The sequence below is a fragment of the Exophiala oligosperma genome, assembly GCF_000835515.1.
Source record: "Exophiala oligosperma strain CBS 72588 unplaced genomic scaffold supercont1.8, whole genome shotgun sequence".
In the NCBI taxonomy this organism is placed as follows: domain Eukaryota; kingdom Fungi; phylum Ascomycota; class Eurotiomycetes; order Chaetothyriales; family Herpotrichiellaceae; genus Exophiala; species Exophiala oligosperma.
Window position 1 is genome coordinate 616,105 of NW_015622825.1, and position 16,990 is coordinate 633,094.

The 16,990-nt window shown below is 51.3% G+C and overlaps 4 protein-coding genes across 4 annotated transcripts; 2 read left to right on the forward strand and 2 right to left on the reverse strand.

Moving 5' to 3' along the window:
• Nucleotides 1-928: 928 nt before the first annotated feature.
• On the reverse strand, nucleotides 929-2,350 carry PV06_08226 (uncharacterized protein; the record flags this gene model as incomplete). The annotated part of the gene is made up of 5 exons (XM_016409537.1): nucleotides 929-1,416; nucleotides 1,463-1,585; nucleotides 1,641-2,110; nucleotides 2,168-2,222; nucleotides 2,299-2,350. 5 exons carry the CDS (start codon nucleotides 2,348-2,350, stop codon nucleotides 929-931), a joined length of 1,188 nt encoding a protein of 395 aa, XP_016259845.1.
• Nucleotides 2,351-2,366: 16 nt separating this feature from the next.
• Nucleotides 2,367-4,336, forward strand: PV06_08227 (uncharacterized protein; the record flags this gene model as incomplete). The annotated part of the gene is made up of 2 exons (XM_016409538.1): nucleotides 2,367-2,502; nucleotides 2,550-4,336. 2 exons carry the CDS (start codon nucleotides 2,367-2,369, stop codon nucleotides 4,334-4,336), a joined length of 1,923 nt encoding a protein of 640 aa, XP_016259846.1.
• Nucleotides 4,337-7,910: 3,574 nt separating this feature from the next.
• On the reverse strand, nucleotides 7,911-8,612 carry PV06_08228 (uncharacterized protein; the record flags this gene model as incomplete). The annotated part of the gene is made up of 2 exons (XM_016409539.1): nucleotides 7,911-8,053; nucleotides 8,078-8,612. The coding sequence occupies 2 exons, from the start codon at nucleotides 8,610-8,612 to the stop codon at nucleotides 7,911-7,913; spliced, it is 678 nt and encodes a 225-aa protein (XP_016259847.1).
• Nucleotides 8,613-11,179: 2,567 nt separating this feature from the next.
• On the forward strand, nucleotides 11,180-13,187 carry PV06_08229 (uncharacterized protein; the record flags this gene model as incomplete). The annotated part of the gene is made up of 2 exons (XM_016409540.1): nucleotides 11,180-11,559; nucleotides 11,618-13,187. 2 exons carry the CDS (start codon nucleotides 11,180-11,182, stop codon nucleotides 13,143-13,145), a joined length of 1,908 nt encoding a protein of 635 aa, XP_016259848.1. The 3' UTR covers nucleotides 13,146-13,187.
• Between the last annotated feature and the right edge of the window lie 3,803 nt (nucleotides 13,188-16,990).

The following is a 16,990-nucleotide window of genomic DNA, read 5'->3' on the forward strand; positions in this document are numbered from 1 at the left end:
ACAATTGTCAAGGATCCAAAGACAGCAGACATGCTTTGTCCCCAATACCCCCTGCTGGCCAAGCGACCTCCTTTGGGTCACTTCTACTACGAGGCGTTCAACCGTCCAAATGTGAGCCTCGTCAGTGTGGCCGACGATCCTATTCAGGCGATTACCCCTAACGGCCTGCGCACTGGCGCCCAGGAGTTTGAATTTGATATCATTATTTTCGCCATCGGCTTCGATGCTGTCACCGGCGCGCTCAATCAGATCGATATTCGGGGCGAGAAGGATCGATCGTTGCGGAAAGAATGGGCCACACGGCTCGAAACTTGCCTGGGGATAGGCGTCCCTGGCTATCCTAACATGTTCATGATATCGGGCCCGCAGGCCCCATTCGCAAATATCCCTGTCATCATTGACAACACTGTGGACTGGATTGGCAAAGCAGTGACGTTCATGAAAGACCGTGGCTGCAATCGTATCGAGCCGACCCAGAAGGCCGTTGACGCTTGGTGTGACCATGTCAAGGCGACCTTTGAAGCGACCCTCCTGGCAACCGCATCTATGCAAGCCCGTTCTTGGTATATAGGTGCGAATGTGCCCGGGAAGCCTTTGAGCGTCCTCTTCTATTTCGGCGGTCTCGTTCAATACTTTGCTCATTGTCAAAAGGAGCTTGAGGACGGCTTTCCTAGCTTCGAAATGTCCAGAGCATGAGATGAAGCGGTGCGAAGTAAATCTGGGGCAATTCCAGAAGGGTACAGTGTTACACAAGATTGCGTATCATTCGCCGTAGGAACCAAAGTGGCACATCTTATGCAGCGAGAAGAATCGAGCAGTATATGAATCAAGAGAAAGTCAAGTCATCAACATGTTTTTCCACCATTTGTCGCAAGCTGAACCCGCAGAACTATGCGGTGGCGATCATCTCGAAATATCCTGCTGCCTATCAATCGGTTCGGATACCAAGACGCTTTCTTATATATTCCAAGACAATATCATCCGCCTCGCCCTCGAGTTTGGCGTCTGCAGCCAAACCGCCAAGTACAAACGTATGCACAGCACCTTCACCACAGTAGCTCGTGACATCAACTTCGTCTGCTCTACATTGCGCAATCCACATTTTTGAGTCTTCCTGGTACACTTCTGCACTACCGTAGGAACAAAGGTGCCCGGGAATCCCCTTCAGATTAGTGTTCAGGGCAAGGGATATGTCAGGATCTGCTGGATCGCGCCCGTCGCCGGCAAGTACTTGAGCCATCTGTTTGGTACCATTGCATGTGCCGTCACCATAGACAAAATCGACATCTGCATAGGCAGAGCTTGCGGTTTTTGAGAGCGAGGGATCAAGCCAAGCAGAAATCAAAATGGACGCGCCAGGCCGCGGAACTTCGCCATGGTCCCGCAAATAGACCAAAAGGGCGGCAACGAGGTTTCCTAAACATTGGAATCAAATCTACACTTTCTAGAGCAGCACACTTACCACCAGCAGAGTCACCGGCCAAGACGACCCTGCTTGGAGGTACTTTCTCTACCTCTCTAAGATGCTCGTAAGCAGCAACCGCTGCATCTCGCTGGGCTGGGTATGGTCGTTCGACAGACAATGCTGTTGCGGATTGGATCAGCGCGGAACAAAGCATCATAGCACCTGTGTAACTTACGGTACCGCAAGGAGACAATTGCCAGATGATATCCCATCTCTGCTGCTTTTCTTCGCCATCGTTGAAAGGTCACGTAATATTGCATTGGTTCTCCAATGGCATAACCTCCACCATGGAGATAGAGCACTACTGCATCGTATTGTTTCAACGCTCTGTTCGGGTTGACATCGACTTCATACGCGTGCCAACCTTTGCCGTCAAATCGTCTAGCAGATGCAAAGGCTGGTGGTGGTGTGGAATAGATGAACTGGTAATGCTTCAGGAAGAATATCTTGAGGAGGAGAGACTTGAGCGCAGTGACAAGGTTCGTGGGATGGGACAAGGGCCGCGTTGATAGTCGGCCGAGGATGAGAATCCCGGCGTGAAGTATGTACACGGCAAAGATACAACAAAACTTTGCAGGACGCTGACGGACATAAGCCCAGTTGAACGCTGTCATGGTGGCAGGCGAGTAAATCAGCTCTTGGATCCTCAGAAAGTTCACAAGAACGATGATGGAAGATTGTCACTTATGACCTTCGACCTACCACCCAAATTGGGCCCATCCCATTGAAAACGAGCAACGGAAAAAGAATTCCGTCTCTAAAAAAATCAGGGTTAGCTCAGCCCGTAGTTCACAGGTCGTGCTTTTCCCGTGCAAACAAATACAGTAACGCACCTGTAAATGGGCTGATAGTCTGCAGTGTTGCAATCTCCAGGATCTTGGCCATTAATCAGGACGACAGGATGAGTGAGGCTAATACTGTCACCAATGGCCACCATCGCCGGCCTGTTCGCATCGCCAATTGCAGCGGTGCAGCATCGGACCCAGGCTTCCAGAGGTATAGACAGGCCACCGCCGGGCCCATAGATGCTATTACGGGTAGGCAGCCATTGGGTCGAATGCGGTGTTGTGCTGACAGCTTCAAGGTGACTACCTGGCAGAGATGAATCTAGCACAAAATTCCCAGGCGTACCGTGCTGGCACCCATTCAGGCTGGGAGCCCACCGCCGAAGACGGTCTGATGCAGACCCTCTCCATAATTGCGGATAAACGAATCAAGGTTGTGATCAATGGGGGCGCACTCAATCCTGGCGGCCTGGCCAAGAATGTAGCCCGCGAGGCTGAAGCTAAAGATTTGAATCTGAAGATCGCCTTTGTCGAGGGGGACGACTTTTACGACCGCGTGGATGAGATTCTCAGCCCGGCATACCACCTCCAACACTTGGATTCCGAGAATTCGCACCTCTCTTTGGACAGCCATACGGACATTCTTAGACGAAAGAAGAGTATTGTATGCGCGAACGCCTATCTGGGGGCGCGCGGAATCATCAAGGCGCTCGAGCATGGCGCAGACATTGTTATTTGTGGCAGGGTCGCCGACGCATCACCGGTCATCGGCATAGCAGCTTGGTGGCATGGCTGGTCTTTGACAGATTTTGACCTCCTGGCTTCGGCTCTCATCGCTGGCCATTTCATCGAATGCTCTGCTTATCTGACGGGTGGGAACTTCTGCGATTTTGAGAGATACCCTCTGCAAGACTTGATTGACGTTGGATTGGGGATTGTTGAGGTATTCGGGGATGGCACTCTAATCCTCACCAAGCATGAAAGCCTGAAAGGCATCGTGAACGTGGACACGGCCACCAGCCAGCTCCTCTACGAACTGCAGGGCCTCCACTACCTCAACAGTGATGTTATTGCGGATCTGACAGGGATAGAAATCCTGCCAGCTGGAGACAATCGTGTGCTTGTAAGAGGGGTGACGGGCCTCCCGCCACCCTCAACTACGAAACTTGCCATCTTCTACGTCGGAGGATACCAGATCGAGATGACGGTGAATGCCACCGGCAGTAATGCTTTGGCAAAGTACAATTTGATGAGGGCACAGTTGGACTACGGCATGAAAGCCCGGGGTATTGACAAGAAGTTGGAAACTTATGAATTCCAAGTGTATGCGCTCCCAGAACAGGACGCCGACACACAAGAAAGAGGCACATCATACTGCAGGATATTTCTACAGGCGCCGGATCCAGTGATCCTGAAAGAATTCTCTTTGGTTTTTCGGTGGTTTGCGATGCAGCACTTCCATGGTATGCACTGCACCAGTAACATACGAAATCTCTCTCCTCCGCCGAAGGAGTTCCTTGTCTACTTCCCCGCCCTAGTACCGCAGACCGACATCAAAGAGCAAGCATTATTCGTTGATAGCAAAGGCAACATCGTGAACAAGTATGCAGCAGAGCCACTAGAGCAAACAAGTGTACTTGGACCCCGACCGAGTCACGAAACAGCGAACAGTATTGAGCTGGCATCATTCGGAGAGACTGTCCGGACTTCCCTGGACGCTGTGGTCCTGGGTCGATCCGGAGACAAAGGAGGAAATGTCAATCTTGGTTTATTTGTCCGTGAGAGGGACGAGTACGACTGGCTCTGCTCGTTCATGACCATAAAGCGCCTCGAGCAACTCATCGGTCAAGACTGGCGTCCTGAGTACTGGATCGAGCGTGTGGAGATGCCCAAGATCAGGGCCGTCCACTTTGTTGTCTATGGTATCCTCGGGTGTGGGGTCAGTTCATCTTCCAGGCTGGACTGTCTTGGGAAAGGTTTTGTTGACTGGATCAGAGCGCGGCATGTAGACATGCCTTGCCGTTTTGTCCACCGTTACCAGAATCCAGGTAGTAGCCGTGGACAAAACGGCATCCTCCCAGCCTAGCTTTGATCAATGTCCAGAGGAGTCTAGCATCGTTTTTGCGACGTCGGAATTGAGACCGTCTGGATCTCAGGCCTTACGCGGCTGTCCTAATCCTTCGCTGAGCCAAATGTTGCGCCCAGATATGAGCATAATCATAGCCAAGCTCCGCTTTCCGGGGCCCCGATTGACAAACCGGGGTAGTCGCACCTGCGACGCCGTCAGACGGCGAGGGCTTTTCCGCCACTCGAGATTGACTTCAAGCTGGTGAATATTTGGAACATCTAGGTGAACACGTTATTGCATCTGAATTTCCTCTGTTCCTCTCAATCCTCGCAGCTTCTGCCCTCGATCAGTCTGGACCGCTAACTGACATGTTCGTCCAAAACCCGAATTCCGTCATGGCCGTCCCCGACCTTTCCGAGCGCTTCGAGCAGAAGTCTCGCACCAAACCGTACCTCATTTTCCTAATTGTCATCATGGGCTTTGGCTCTGCCTCTTATGGCTATGCATCCTCGATCATCGCAACTACGTTGTCTCAGCCGTCATGGACTCTCGATATGGGGCTTGCAACCAAATCCAACGCGAATGCCTTGATCGGTGCGACCAACGGCATGTTCTATGCAGGCGGATTTTTTGGTTCCCTGGGTGCTGGATGGGTATCGGCAGAGTATGGTCGAAAGATGGCCGCTATTGTTGCATGCGCCATGATTATTGTGTTCAGTGCTTTGATCACGGCTTCACAAAACATCGGCATGTTTATTGCATTCCGATTCTTGACCGGCGTAGGGGCTGGTGCCATCATGGCTATCATCCCTGTCTGGGTGGCCGAGGTGTCTCCGCCCAAAGTTCGAGGCGCCCTGGTCGTAGTCCATGCGGTCATGGTGAACGTTGGCTATGTCGTTGCATCCTATGTGGGAGTGGGATTCTACCATTACAAAGGTGGAGACATTGAAAATGTCTGGCGAGGTCCAATGGGGTTGTCGCTATTTTTTCCAACGCTCTTCCTCTGTGGTGCTTATTGGCTACCAGAATCGCCCCGGTATCTGGTCTCGAAAAACCGGATGGACGAAGCATGGGCCGTCATTCACCGCCTGCACTCAGACGCCAAAGATCCTACGGACGAATTTGCCAGACGAGAGTTTGTGCAGATCAAAGCGCAAATGGAACTCGACAAGACGTTCACCCCACACACTATTCTCCGAAGCTTCGTTGATAGTTTCACAAAGCCGTCCCTCCGGACGCGCTCCATCCTCACCATCCTCATCGTCTTTGCTCAAATGAGCTCGGGGGCGGTGGTGATCAACAGTAAGTCCAGCAGCTATCCTACCAGCAGAACACACTGACACTGTGGCCAGACTACGGGGGTTTGATATATTCGAATCTTGGCTACGAGACAGCAACCGTCCTGCAATTTCAAGGTGGATATCAGGTCGCAGGTCTGGTGATGAACTGGGTCCCTATGCTTTACGTCGACCGCTTCAAACGTAGCACGCTACTGTCAATTGGGTTCGCCGGGTCTGCGATTGCTGTCATCATCGAGTGTGCTTTACAAGCGAAGTACCTCAATACGACTGACCGTGAAGGACTGGCTGGCTGCGTTACAGCACTCTATCTCAGCATTACTTTTTATGGTCTCTTTATTGAGGGCCCAGGATTTGCGTACGTCACCGAGATATGGCCTACTCAGCTTCGCGGTCAAGGTTTCGCTATGTCGATAGCTGTGTACAACCTCACCTGCATTCTCTGGCTCCAAGCTGCCCCCACCGCATTCGCCAACATTGGGTGGAAGTACTACATCATCTTCATAGTCATTGGTGCAATAGCAGCAGCAGCTATGCTATTATTTTTGCCAGACACGCTACACAAGCCCCTGGAAGAAATTGCTGCTTGCTTTGGAGACGTCGACGCCGTCGCCGTGAGGCAGACAGACCTGGACCACGAATCAACCTTGGAGCCTAAAGGAGGGGGTTTACATGTGGAGGGCGCAATTTCCAGTTCCAACGAATCAGTTACGGCCGAGAAATTAGCTTGATAGATTTATGTCGAGGTCTCAGGACAAGGTTGGCGATTGCACCCAGAAAGTGCCGAAGAGCACTCCGGTCGACACAGGCTGCAGCACCTACTACAAGTCCCTGTCAATAGCATACTGTGTGATCAATGCCGAATCTTTTGACAGTGTGTCCATTGTGAGCTTGCCAAGTCTGTAAGGTCTTCAATTAGATTCACAAATCTTTTCAAACTATAGTGTGGTACGAGGTGCACGCCTTCTTGGCCCCTCGTCGGCCAATCCGGACAGAAACGCGGTGCATGAATGACCTACCAGACCACTCTCCTAGACACAATCTTGCAAGTTGGAGCACATCTCGATATACGCATTCTTCGTCTGCGCAAAGTATATGACTCGGCACAGAGAGGTAACAGTGCCGTTTTCGCCGGCACGGATATGCCGACACCCGCTAAGCTCTCCCGTGCGGGCTCAACTCGGAATTGATCGATGCTGCGAAGCATTACACGATGCCTCAGCATCTAATCACTTTACTATGCAGGACGAGGCGACTACGAATAGCTCGGATCAGAGTAACGACTGGATCTGACTTGTCTCTTGATCTGTGCTGCCTAAAGACTCTGCCGAGTTTGTCTGTACAAGCAAGCCCGCCTGGGGCGCATTTTTCGGCTCCAACGAGAAGGATAGCAGCTTCGCATCCCAAAAAAACCAACTCCTTTGAGAAGACCTGCTCAGTTGAAAAGGGAAGGGATAGCGACGATGGGAGCACTAGACGGAACCATCGCAATCATCACTGGGGGAGCACGCGGAATGGGCGCATCACACGCCCGTGGTTTTGTCGCCGAAGGAGCCCGAGTCGTGATTGGAGACGTGCTTGAGAAGGAAGGAGAAGCACTCGCAGCTGAACTGGGAGGCTCTGTCCTCTTTGCGAAACTCGACGTGACCTCGGACGAGTCGTGGAAGGCCATCATCTCGCTGACCGAAGACAAATTCGGACCCGTGGACATTCTCATCAACAACGCCGGCGTCGTCTTGTGGAAACCTTGGGAGAAGATCAAAACTGCCGAGTTCAAAAGAGTGGTCGACATTGATTTGACGGGCCCATTCATCGGCACACGCGAGGTCATCCCATCCATGAGAAAAACAGGCAAGGGGGGGCTCATTATCAATGTTTCTTCTACTGCTGGGTTACAAGGCTTTGCATATACGTCCAGCTACGTCGCATCGAAGTGGGGTTTACGCGGCTTGACCAAAGCAGCTGCTTTGGAACTGGCAACAGATGGCATCCGGGTTGTGTCGGTACATCCCGGTGCGATAGAGACGCCAATGACCGCCCAAGTTACGGAAGAAATGTACTCTCAGCAGCCCATTCCACGCATGGGTACCACTGCCGAAGTCACAGCTTTGATGGTCTACCTCGCCGCTCATGCCACCTTTAGCACAGGCTCAGAATTTGTTATTGATGGTGGATCCGTGCTGGGACCGATCGTGAAAGTCCCAGTGGAAGCATAGACACAATTGGTGGTGAATCGGACAGTTGTTCCCTTTCTAGATGGAATCACTCAGCTGAAGTGGTCGATTTTCGTGAGTTCAGACGAGTATACTTAAGTCAAAGCCTTCAACGAGTGATATTTGTTCCTGACCATCGTGCATTTTGAAATTGAAACAAGCCGCTCCTTTGAATTGTGGAATCATCAGAACGCTTTCCACAATCATTTCGTCGTCCACGTCATCTGTTACCGTCTAATGACTCTTACCGTCACCAATTCCCAGGGGATGTACATCAACCATTTGTGGATGCGCGGGTTTGTCCTGCCTTTCCTTTTTCGCTTGCAGTCCAGCAAGGCTCAGACCGGTTTCGCACTCTTCGTCCGTTGTGTCAATAGCTTTGAGCAAGCAGTAGACTGTCATGGTTGTCCCAATCCCAACTGCCGCCGCACCCGTCCAGAAGGTGAAGCCTCCATTCCAGGCAAAAGCGCCGCAATAAACGGCGTGAAGCGCAAGCCCGCCGTAGAAGCCGCAAGGCCAGATACAACTGGCCAAAGCGAACCAGCGAGGAAACAGTGATCGAGGCCGTTTGTCCATCCAGATGGCATAAGAGGAGGCAAAATTTCCCGAAACAAACGTCACAAATGGAATGACCAAGATCATCCAGCACATGTCGTTCAAGAGTAACATAATCTCTGGAGGTCGATCCAGGCGGTAGGCGGCAATGCAGAAGAAGAGCGATGGTAGTGTTATGGGTGTACGCCGATATGCCGCCACTGATGGTCTGGGTTGCAACCATGGCATGAGAGCAGCCTGGGATGCGAGACATCTGCGCTGAGATCTCAGCTATGAAGAGACAGTAGAACACGCCCGTGAATTGCATCAGAGCTGCTCCGCCTTTGGAGTCGGATTCATGCTTTTTGTAGTGGGCGATGATCTCTTCTGGCGAGGCGCGTGGAGGAATGGGTGGTAGAAAGAGTCCCGTTATGAAGATGAAAAAAAGAAAGGCGATAGGACTACTCCACACGCAGATTTTACCATACGTCCTGGTCGAAGCCGTTGTGTAACGCCTCGTCGTATTGCAGGCCTTTTGCCATATACATTGAGCTCGTTCCAATTATCGGGACGCGGGTTATCGTTGTGTAGATCCAATACGTGCGAGTGTTGGGTACCCATCATGTAATAACGAAGGCAGCACAGCCTGGCCTGGTGGAGGAGCATGCTAACCTCTCTCTCCTTATATACACAACTATCCCAAGATGGAGCGGAGGGAGACTTTTGTCTAAGCAGCAGCGCACCAGCCCGCAACCGTGTCAATCATATTCCAAGCCAGGATGGCTACAACTTGTTCTCTTGCGCCCTCTTGAGTGATATGGCTGACGCCAAGATCAAGGTGTCGATGTCAGCGCCTTGCAGCGATTATCGTTCAGCGGAAGTCAGGGTACCGTGAGCTTTGAACCAGGTACGCAAGCGTACACAAGCTCTCCTCTACATGGCGAGAAAGCCGCTAGAAAGATGGCAAAGCATGCGGTATTCTGCCCAAGACGAGAGCAGACCTCTGTGTATGAAGAGACGATGCATCCCTGGTAGAATTGATGTTCGCGTTCGTTGGGGCTTGCAGGAAACACCCAAACTCAGCATTACGGGTCTAGAATGCCGATCAAGGACTCTATCGATAGTAGAGATTTTGACTCAGCGGTGGCCTCCAAACATTCGGCTATTTCTTTCCCGTACCGATTCTCCCGACGCATCTCGCCTGTGAGATGTGAGCAATCGAGATCTACTAGAACGTCAGGATATATTCAGAGCAGTCATCACTTGCGTCAATATTGCAAGAAGTACCCTTTCCTTGAACCCGATCAATATGTCGCCGGAATCGGAGATCCTCACGAAGCTGTACGGCGAAATCAAACTCTCGCTGACGGCGAGGACCGATTTGAGCATTCCAGAACAACGAGCCATTTTGGAACGTTTACATGAAGCTGCTTCGGAGCCTATCGATGTTATATACGAGAATTGCACTTGCCCAGGAACAACGAGGCCAGCGATCTGGTGCAAACCACTGTCGGCGGAGCCCTCGACGGTAATACTGTATCTTCACGGAGGTGCTGGCTATGCTGGCTCACCTTCGAGCCACAGAAAACTCGCGGGCCATTTGGCTAAAGCAGCTCGAGCGCATGCATTGGTTTTGGATTATCGCCTCGTGCCGGAGCATCCTTTCCCAGCCGCCCTGGATGATATTTCCCTTGCTTATCAGTGGCTCTTGGACACAAAATATAAACCGAGTCAGATCGTGTTTGCTGGCGATTCGGCGGGTGGAAACTTCGCCATATCATCTGTCTTGAAAGCCAAACAAGATGGCAAGCCTCTCCCTGCTGCTGTGGTTACATTTTCCCCCTGGGTCGATATGGAAGTGACGGGGCAATCACAACACTTCAATGCCGACAAGGACGTACTTACACCGCCTGGCGTCGGCCCGCTCATATGTCAAATGTATCTCGCCGGTGAATCGCCCAAGAATCCTCTCGCAAACGCTCTCTATGCCGACTTTGAAGCAATGCCCCCTATGCATATCTCAGTCGGAGAGTGGGAACTTCTCCTCAGCGACGCGACCCGGCTCGCTGACAGAGCAAAGGCTGCTGGTGTAGACGTCGTTTTAGAGATAGCTTCAGAGATGCAGCACGTCTATCATTTCATGGCTGGAAGCTCTCCTGATGCAGATGGGACTATCTTGAGAGTTGGGAAGTGGCTCCAAGACAAATTTGACCATTGACAAGTCAAGCACACAGCTTGCAGACTAGAGACCGAGTTGTCGGTTGGGATCTTGTTAGTCATTTGGAGATAGACCTGCCGTGACGTAGGGAGTGTAGATAACAGCTGCAAGCCTCTTCCCTGCTGTGCATTGGGGAGCAGTTTCTCAGGAACTGTATATCCCTGACTGACCATTCCGATGTAAAAGCTTGTGGTCGGTCTTTTAACCTGGTTTTCTGCGGCCAATAACTACCACTGTTGTAGATTGGGCTGGACATAGAGCACGGCACTTGAGCGCTTAGAAAAGGACCATTTCCTTCCAACAGTATAACCTGTCTTACGGTTGATGTATCAGGACCTGGGCCCGGTAAGTTGCTTTCGGAAAAGTAACAAGGCTGTCATTCGAATGCTTAGACAGTCCGGAGCTTTCATCGCTCCGGCCCAAGGATCTCCCCGCCAACATCGGCAATGGATTTCCCGAGGTCACGTGGGAACATGACCTGTGACCGGAGCGATTGTCGATGTCAGGCTCACAGGGTCTAACGCGTATTTAATAACCCCAGAATGCGATGTCGCTACACCTGTGATGAGGAAGCATTTCCACACTGCAAGCTGCCACAATGATTGAAGTCGGGGTCGTAAACAACGAAACACTGGCCGTTCCCACGGGGGAGATCAAAAAGCAAGCAAGAGAAAACCATGTTGCCCTTGAGTTTGATCCTGATTTCCTCAAAGCGAAGTATATTGCCGAGAAGGATAAAAGAATCAAGAATGGCGGCCTGGAGCAGTTCAAGCTGGTCCGAGACCATAAGAGCTTGCTCAAATTTGTCGACGACCCTTACGTGAAGCCAGGATTGACGCGCGAGCCTATTAAGCACCTTTACGACTTCGTAGTCATTGGTGGTGGATTTACCGGCGTCCAAGTCGGAGCATGTCTCGTGCAGCAGGGCGTGACGGATTTCTGCATCATCGAAAAGGGCGGGGATTATGGTGGAACATGGTGAGTTGATATCAATCTTGGCTTCTTGGTGGTACTGGACTGACCCTTTGTGATCTAGGTACTGGAACAGATACCCCGGAGCACAATGCGACATAGAGTCATATATCTACATGCCATTGTGCGAGGAGTTGAAGGTTATGCCCACGGAAAAGTATGCCCGCGGTCCAGAGCTTCAAAAACATGCCAGGACCATCGCGGACCATTTCGGGCTTCAGGAACACACGCTGTTCCAAACTATTGTTAAACGACTCGCCTGGGATGATGACGCTGCTGTGTGGATCGTCGAAACCAATAGAGGAGACCAGATTCAAGCGAAGTGGATCGTTCAAGCCCCGGGACCTCTTCACACTCCCAAGTTCCCAGGTGTTCCAGGTATCGAGCTCTTCAGGGGCAAAAGCTTCCACAGTTGCCGCTGGGACTATGAGTACTCCGGCGGCACACCTGAAAACCCAGAGTTGACCAAGCTCAAAGACAAGCGAGTCGGAATCATTGGGACCGGAGCCACAGCCATTCAAATTGTGCCCAACATTGCATCTTGGGTGAAAGAACTCTACGTCTTCCAGAGGACACCTTCCTCAGTAGACGTCCGAGGCAATAGACCAACCGATGCTGAGTGGGCGAAGACTCTCACTAAAGGTTGGCAAAAGTACCGTATGGAAAACTTTGCCACTCTTGTCTCGGGTGGCCATGCTGACGAGGACCTGGTTGCTGATGGCTGGACCGACATCCTTCGGTCACTGGCCGGGTTCTATGGCACCGGCAGCGATGCAGAAGACCCCGCTGCAGTGGCTGCGAAAATGCAGCTGGCTGATTTCAAAAAGATGGAGTCCATCCGTCATCGGGTGGACAGTCTTGTCAAAGACCCCAAAACGGCCGAGGCCCTCAAGCCGTGGTACAATCAGTTCTGCAAACGTCCTTGCTTCCACGATGAATATTTGCAGGCCTTCAACAATCCAAATGTCCACCTAGTGCATACAGATGGCAAAGGCGTTGATCGAATCACAGAAGAGGGCATCGTCGCAAACGGTGAGGAGACGAAACTCGACTGTATCATCTATGCCACGGGATTCGAATTCGCCGGTGACTTTTCCGGTCGCTTCGGCGTTGAGGTTGTGGGAAGAGGAGGTCAAACTTTGTCCCAGAAGTGGAAAGACGGGGCGTCAACCTTCCATGGCTGGTCAACTCACGGCTTCCCCAACATCATGACCCTGACACCGCTTCAATCTGGATCGATTCCGAATTTCACTCACAACGTGGTGTTCATGATGCCTCACCTGGAATATCTAATTCAACAGTGCAAGAAAAAGGGCATCAAGACAATGGAGCCCTCCATCGAAGCTGAAGAGGCGTGGGTCAAAGAGACTGTCGCGCTTGGGTCAGCACGCGGTGACTTCTTGAAAGAGTGCACTCCAGGTTATCTTAACGACGAAGGCGTTGTGAACGAGTCTACGCTTAGAAACCAGCCCTACGGAGGTGGTGCACCAAAATTCAATCAGCTACTCGGTGACTGGAGGAAGGCTGACAAGCTTCAGGGCATGATCATTACCTATGAGGACAAAGTTCGTGATGGATCTGAGCACCGTTGACTTCGGATCCCGAGGGCGATAGTAGCTTGACCTTGAACGATGCTCGTTGAAAGAGACTTTGCTGTCCGTACCTCGTATTCATGACTTTAAGACCCATAAACTTGATGAAACACACCAGGGGAAGCGGAGAGCCGTCCGGGCGGCAATTCGGCCCGTTGATATCAGAATGTAGAGCTGACTTTGTTTTCTTCACTTGCGCAATGTGCATATATCAACACGGTAACCCATCTCGTCAACGGATAAACACCACAACTTCCATGCTACACCAGAGCTACTCTCTACAGGTTTTGCCATCATGAGCAACGCCCAGTCCTCCAAGGCTCTTGCTCCCAGCCTTTTCAAAGGCCGTGTCGCGATTGTTACAGGTGCGGGATCGCCCTATGGCATCGGACGCTCCATCGTGCTGCTACTCGCCCAAGCAGGTGTAGATGTCGTGTATGCAACGGATCTGAACCTGGGAAACATTTCGTCCCTGCAAGAAGCTGTCAAGAAAATCAATCCGGCCTGCGTGGTCGAAGGACGTAAACACGATGTGGCGTCCGAGGAGAATACTCTGCAGATCTTGAAGGAGGTGGTCAAGAAGCATGGCAGGTTGGATTTGTACTTTGCGAATGCAGGCTTCGCAGACGTCCGGTAGGTTGCACGGAGCACAACAAGCTGTGGCCAGAACTTGTCACTGATGCAATACAGAAACATTAACGATTTGACAACAACCCAATACGAACGTGCAATGGGCGTGATGGCGACGTCCGTCTACTACGCCATCAAGTACGGTAGTCAAGCACTAGCTGTTACTTCGCCTTCCAAGCCAGTTTCAGGAGGCAGTATTGTGGTCACAGCGTCCGTAGCCGGCATCATGGGTCTATTCTCGGACGTTGCCTACTGTAAGTTGAAGAGAAACTCCCGGTAACGGGGATCTGTTATGACTAACAACTATACGTCTCTCAGCCACAGCAAAAGCCGCTGCTATAGGGCTAGTAACCCAGGGTGCGGTCCAACTTTCGGCGAGTAATATCCGGGTCAACGGTGTCGCACCTGGTGCAGTGCAGACCAGTCTCATCGTCAACGCGCCTCATGCTCAGGAGAAGACAGAATTCAATCTGGTCATGAGCGAAACGGAAGCGAAGCAGGAGTTTCAAAAGTACATCGACGTTTTGGGCGTGGAAGCCCAACAGCAATATTCCTACAATCGAGTGGCACAGCCAGATGAGATTGCTCACATAGCAGTCTTCTTGGCTTCCGACTTGTCTTTAGCTGTCAACGGTCACATCGTCGTGGCAGACAGTGGCAAGACGAAGGCCGCACTTGGAGAGTCTTATATCGGGCCGGTTCCTCCGGTGAAGCCGCTTGAGTTATCATGAATGGCATAATGGGCAAAAAGCAACATTAGTGCTACATCTGAAGACCTCCCGTCAGTCGCGATGGACACGTCAAATAAAATAGATGAAAAGAGTGGGCAGTGCCCACTTTATTTCATAGGGATTCAAAGCCTCTTTGCGTACATACGAAGCAAGAATACCACATCTATTCTCAAGCTTGCAGTAGCACTACTTCGCCCTCATTAACTGCCAACATGTTTCTACAAGCTCTGAGCTTCCCGGCACTGGAATACCCACTCTAGACGAAGATGTCAGATAACCGTGAATTCAGGTTGACCGAAATACTGGCTAACACATAAGCGAATCCGATGATGCCGATCAATTCGCTGACGGCACCACTAAACCGGCCTCATATTCCCGGTGCAAATTAGTCTAGGCGGCTTTTCTGGCTTCCCCTCGGGTATTTATTCAACCCGGTCTGACTAGATGAGGCCGGACGCGAAGAGAAACCACAACCGGTCGCCGAAAATTCCCAACATCAAAGGATCAGAGGGAACTCAGCTGCCTACTCCAACCTCAGATTCACTCGTTTATCGCGTTAAGAGCGGCCAATACCCGAAATAGATTGGAGTGGGACCATGCTGGAGTCCCCAGATTTGCCTACATGGTACCCGCACTGGAAAGGAAACCATGGCTGTGTATACCCTCAGTATATCTTTTTGTGCTGTTATTGGCCCCGACTACTCATCAAGCGTGGCCAGAATATCCCAGGTCTCGTTCCCGGGACGGCATGTGCACGGCTTCTATTGTACGGCCTCTGTATCGGAGAGATGATAAATTAGGTTGCAGATAGCCATCTACTGGGAGCTGGCACGTATAAGTCCACATCTTGTCTCTGCTCCGTTACCCCACAATCCTCCACTGCTGAACTTTGAGTGCGGAGGAGAATCATCTGCATCGCATTCAGACCGTTTCGCGCCCCTCCTTCGGAGTTCATTATCAGGATCAATCCGAACAACCAACTTCAATTCGCCGGAATGGATACTCCTTCAAAAGAAGCTGCAGCTGTTGAGCAGTCTTCCATCGTCCAGATCGAGGACGCAAAGGGCGACGGACGATCAAATGAGGAGGATATTTTGATCGTGACCACTGAAAACCCCTACGGTGAAATCAACTTTATTGGGACTTTCATCGCCATCGCGCTCTCTATCATCGGCGCATATGGTGGTTGGGTCATGCCTGCAACCTCTCTGTCAAACATCAACGCGGATATCGGTGCGTCGCTCGCTCGTGCTTCTGTGGTCTCCATCTTTGCAACTGCTCGTGAAGAGGTCGCTGACAAACCCATACCTGTAGGTCCGTCTGCCGATATCAACTGGGTGGCGCTCGTGTGGACGCTCTGTACTGGTATAGGCTTCACCCTTGTGGGCAGGCTTTCCGACATCTTTGGTCGACGGTACTTTTTCATCGCTTCCGCCGTTCTTGCAACCATCGGGTGCATCGTCGCCTCTCGGGCTCAGACAGTCAAACAGCTGATTGGAGCCAATGTTCTAATCGGCCTGGCAGCCGCTGCCCAGTCGTCTTTCAACTATGTGGTATCGGAGCTTGTTCCTGTAAAGCATCGGTTCTATGCCCTTTTCTTGATCTACTTCGCTGGTATCCCGATTATGGCATTTGGTCCGATTTGGGCACGGCTCTTTATCACACAGACTGGACAAAGCTGGAGATGGATTTACTATATGATGATTATTCTCAGTGGGTCTTCTCCTCCAACCGGTCATGATATCCACTGACGCACTAGACTTTGTCAATGTCGTGTTGTGGACGACGTTTTACCATCCACCAGACTTTGCCCATCTGCACCGAAACAAATCAAAGTTAGAAGAACTCAAAGAGATTGACATTGGCGGCATCTTCCTCTTCACTGTCGGCTTGCTTCTTTTTATCATGGGCTTGTCCTGGGGGGGTGTTCAATATGCTTGGACGTCGGCTCATGTTCTCTGCACAATTATCATCGGCGGTGTACTGGTGATCGCGTTTGTGTTCTACGGTACGTACCCTTCGAAAAACTGAAGACCAACTCTGACCATCGTCAATAGAACTCTACATGCCACTCAAACGTCCAATTGTACCAATGCACCTTTTCAAGAATCGAGATTACTCAGCGCTGATCGTTGTGACGACGGTGGGTGGCATGATGTATTTTTCCATCAGTGGTAAGGACTAGCTTCTATGATCCAAAGTCACCATGATGTCGACCTGACCAAGGTTCAGCTATCTATCCAGCGATGGTTTCCACCATTTTCACGTCGAACATCGTATATGGCGGTGTCCTCTCCACCAGTGTCACGGCCGGTACAATCCTCGGCCAACTGATCGGCACCGCAACAGCGGTTGTTGGCGGCCATATGAAGCTGAAACTAGTGGTGGCCTGTGTCCTTATGACGGCCTTCAACGGCGGTGTTGGAGGCGCAGAACAGAGTAAGGCTATTGCTACTACCTTGAGCTGTCTAGGTGCTATCATGG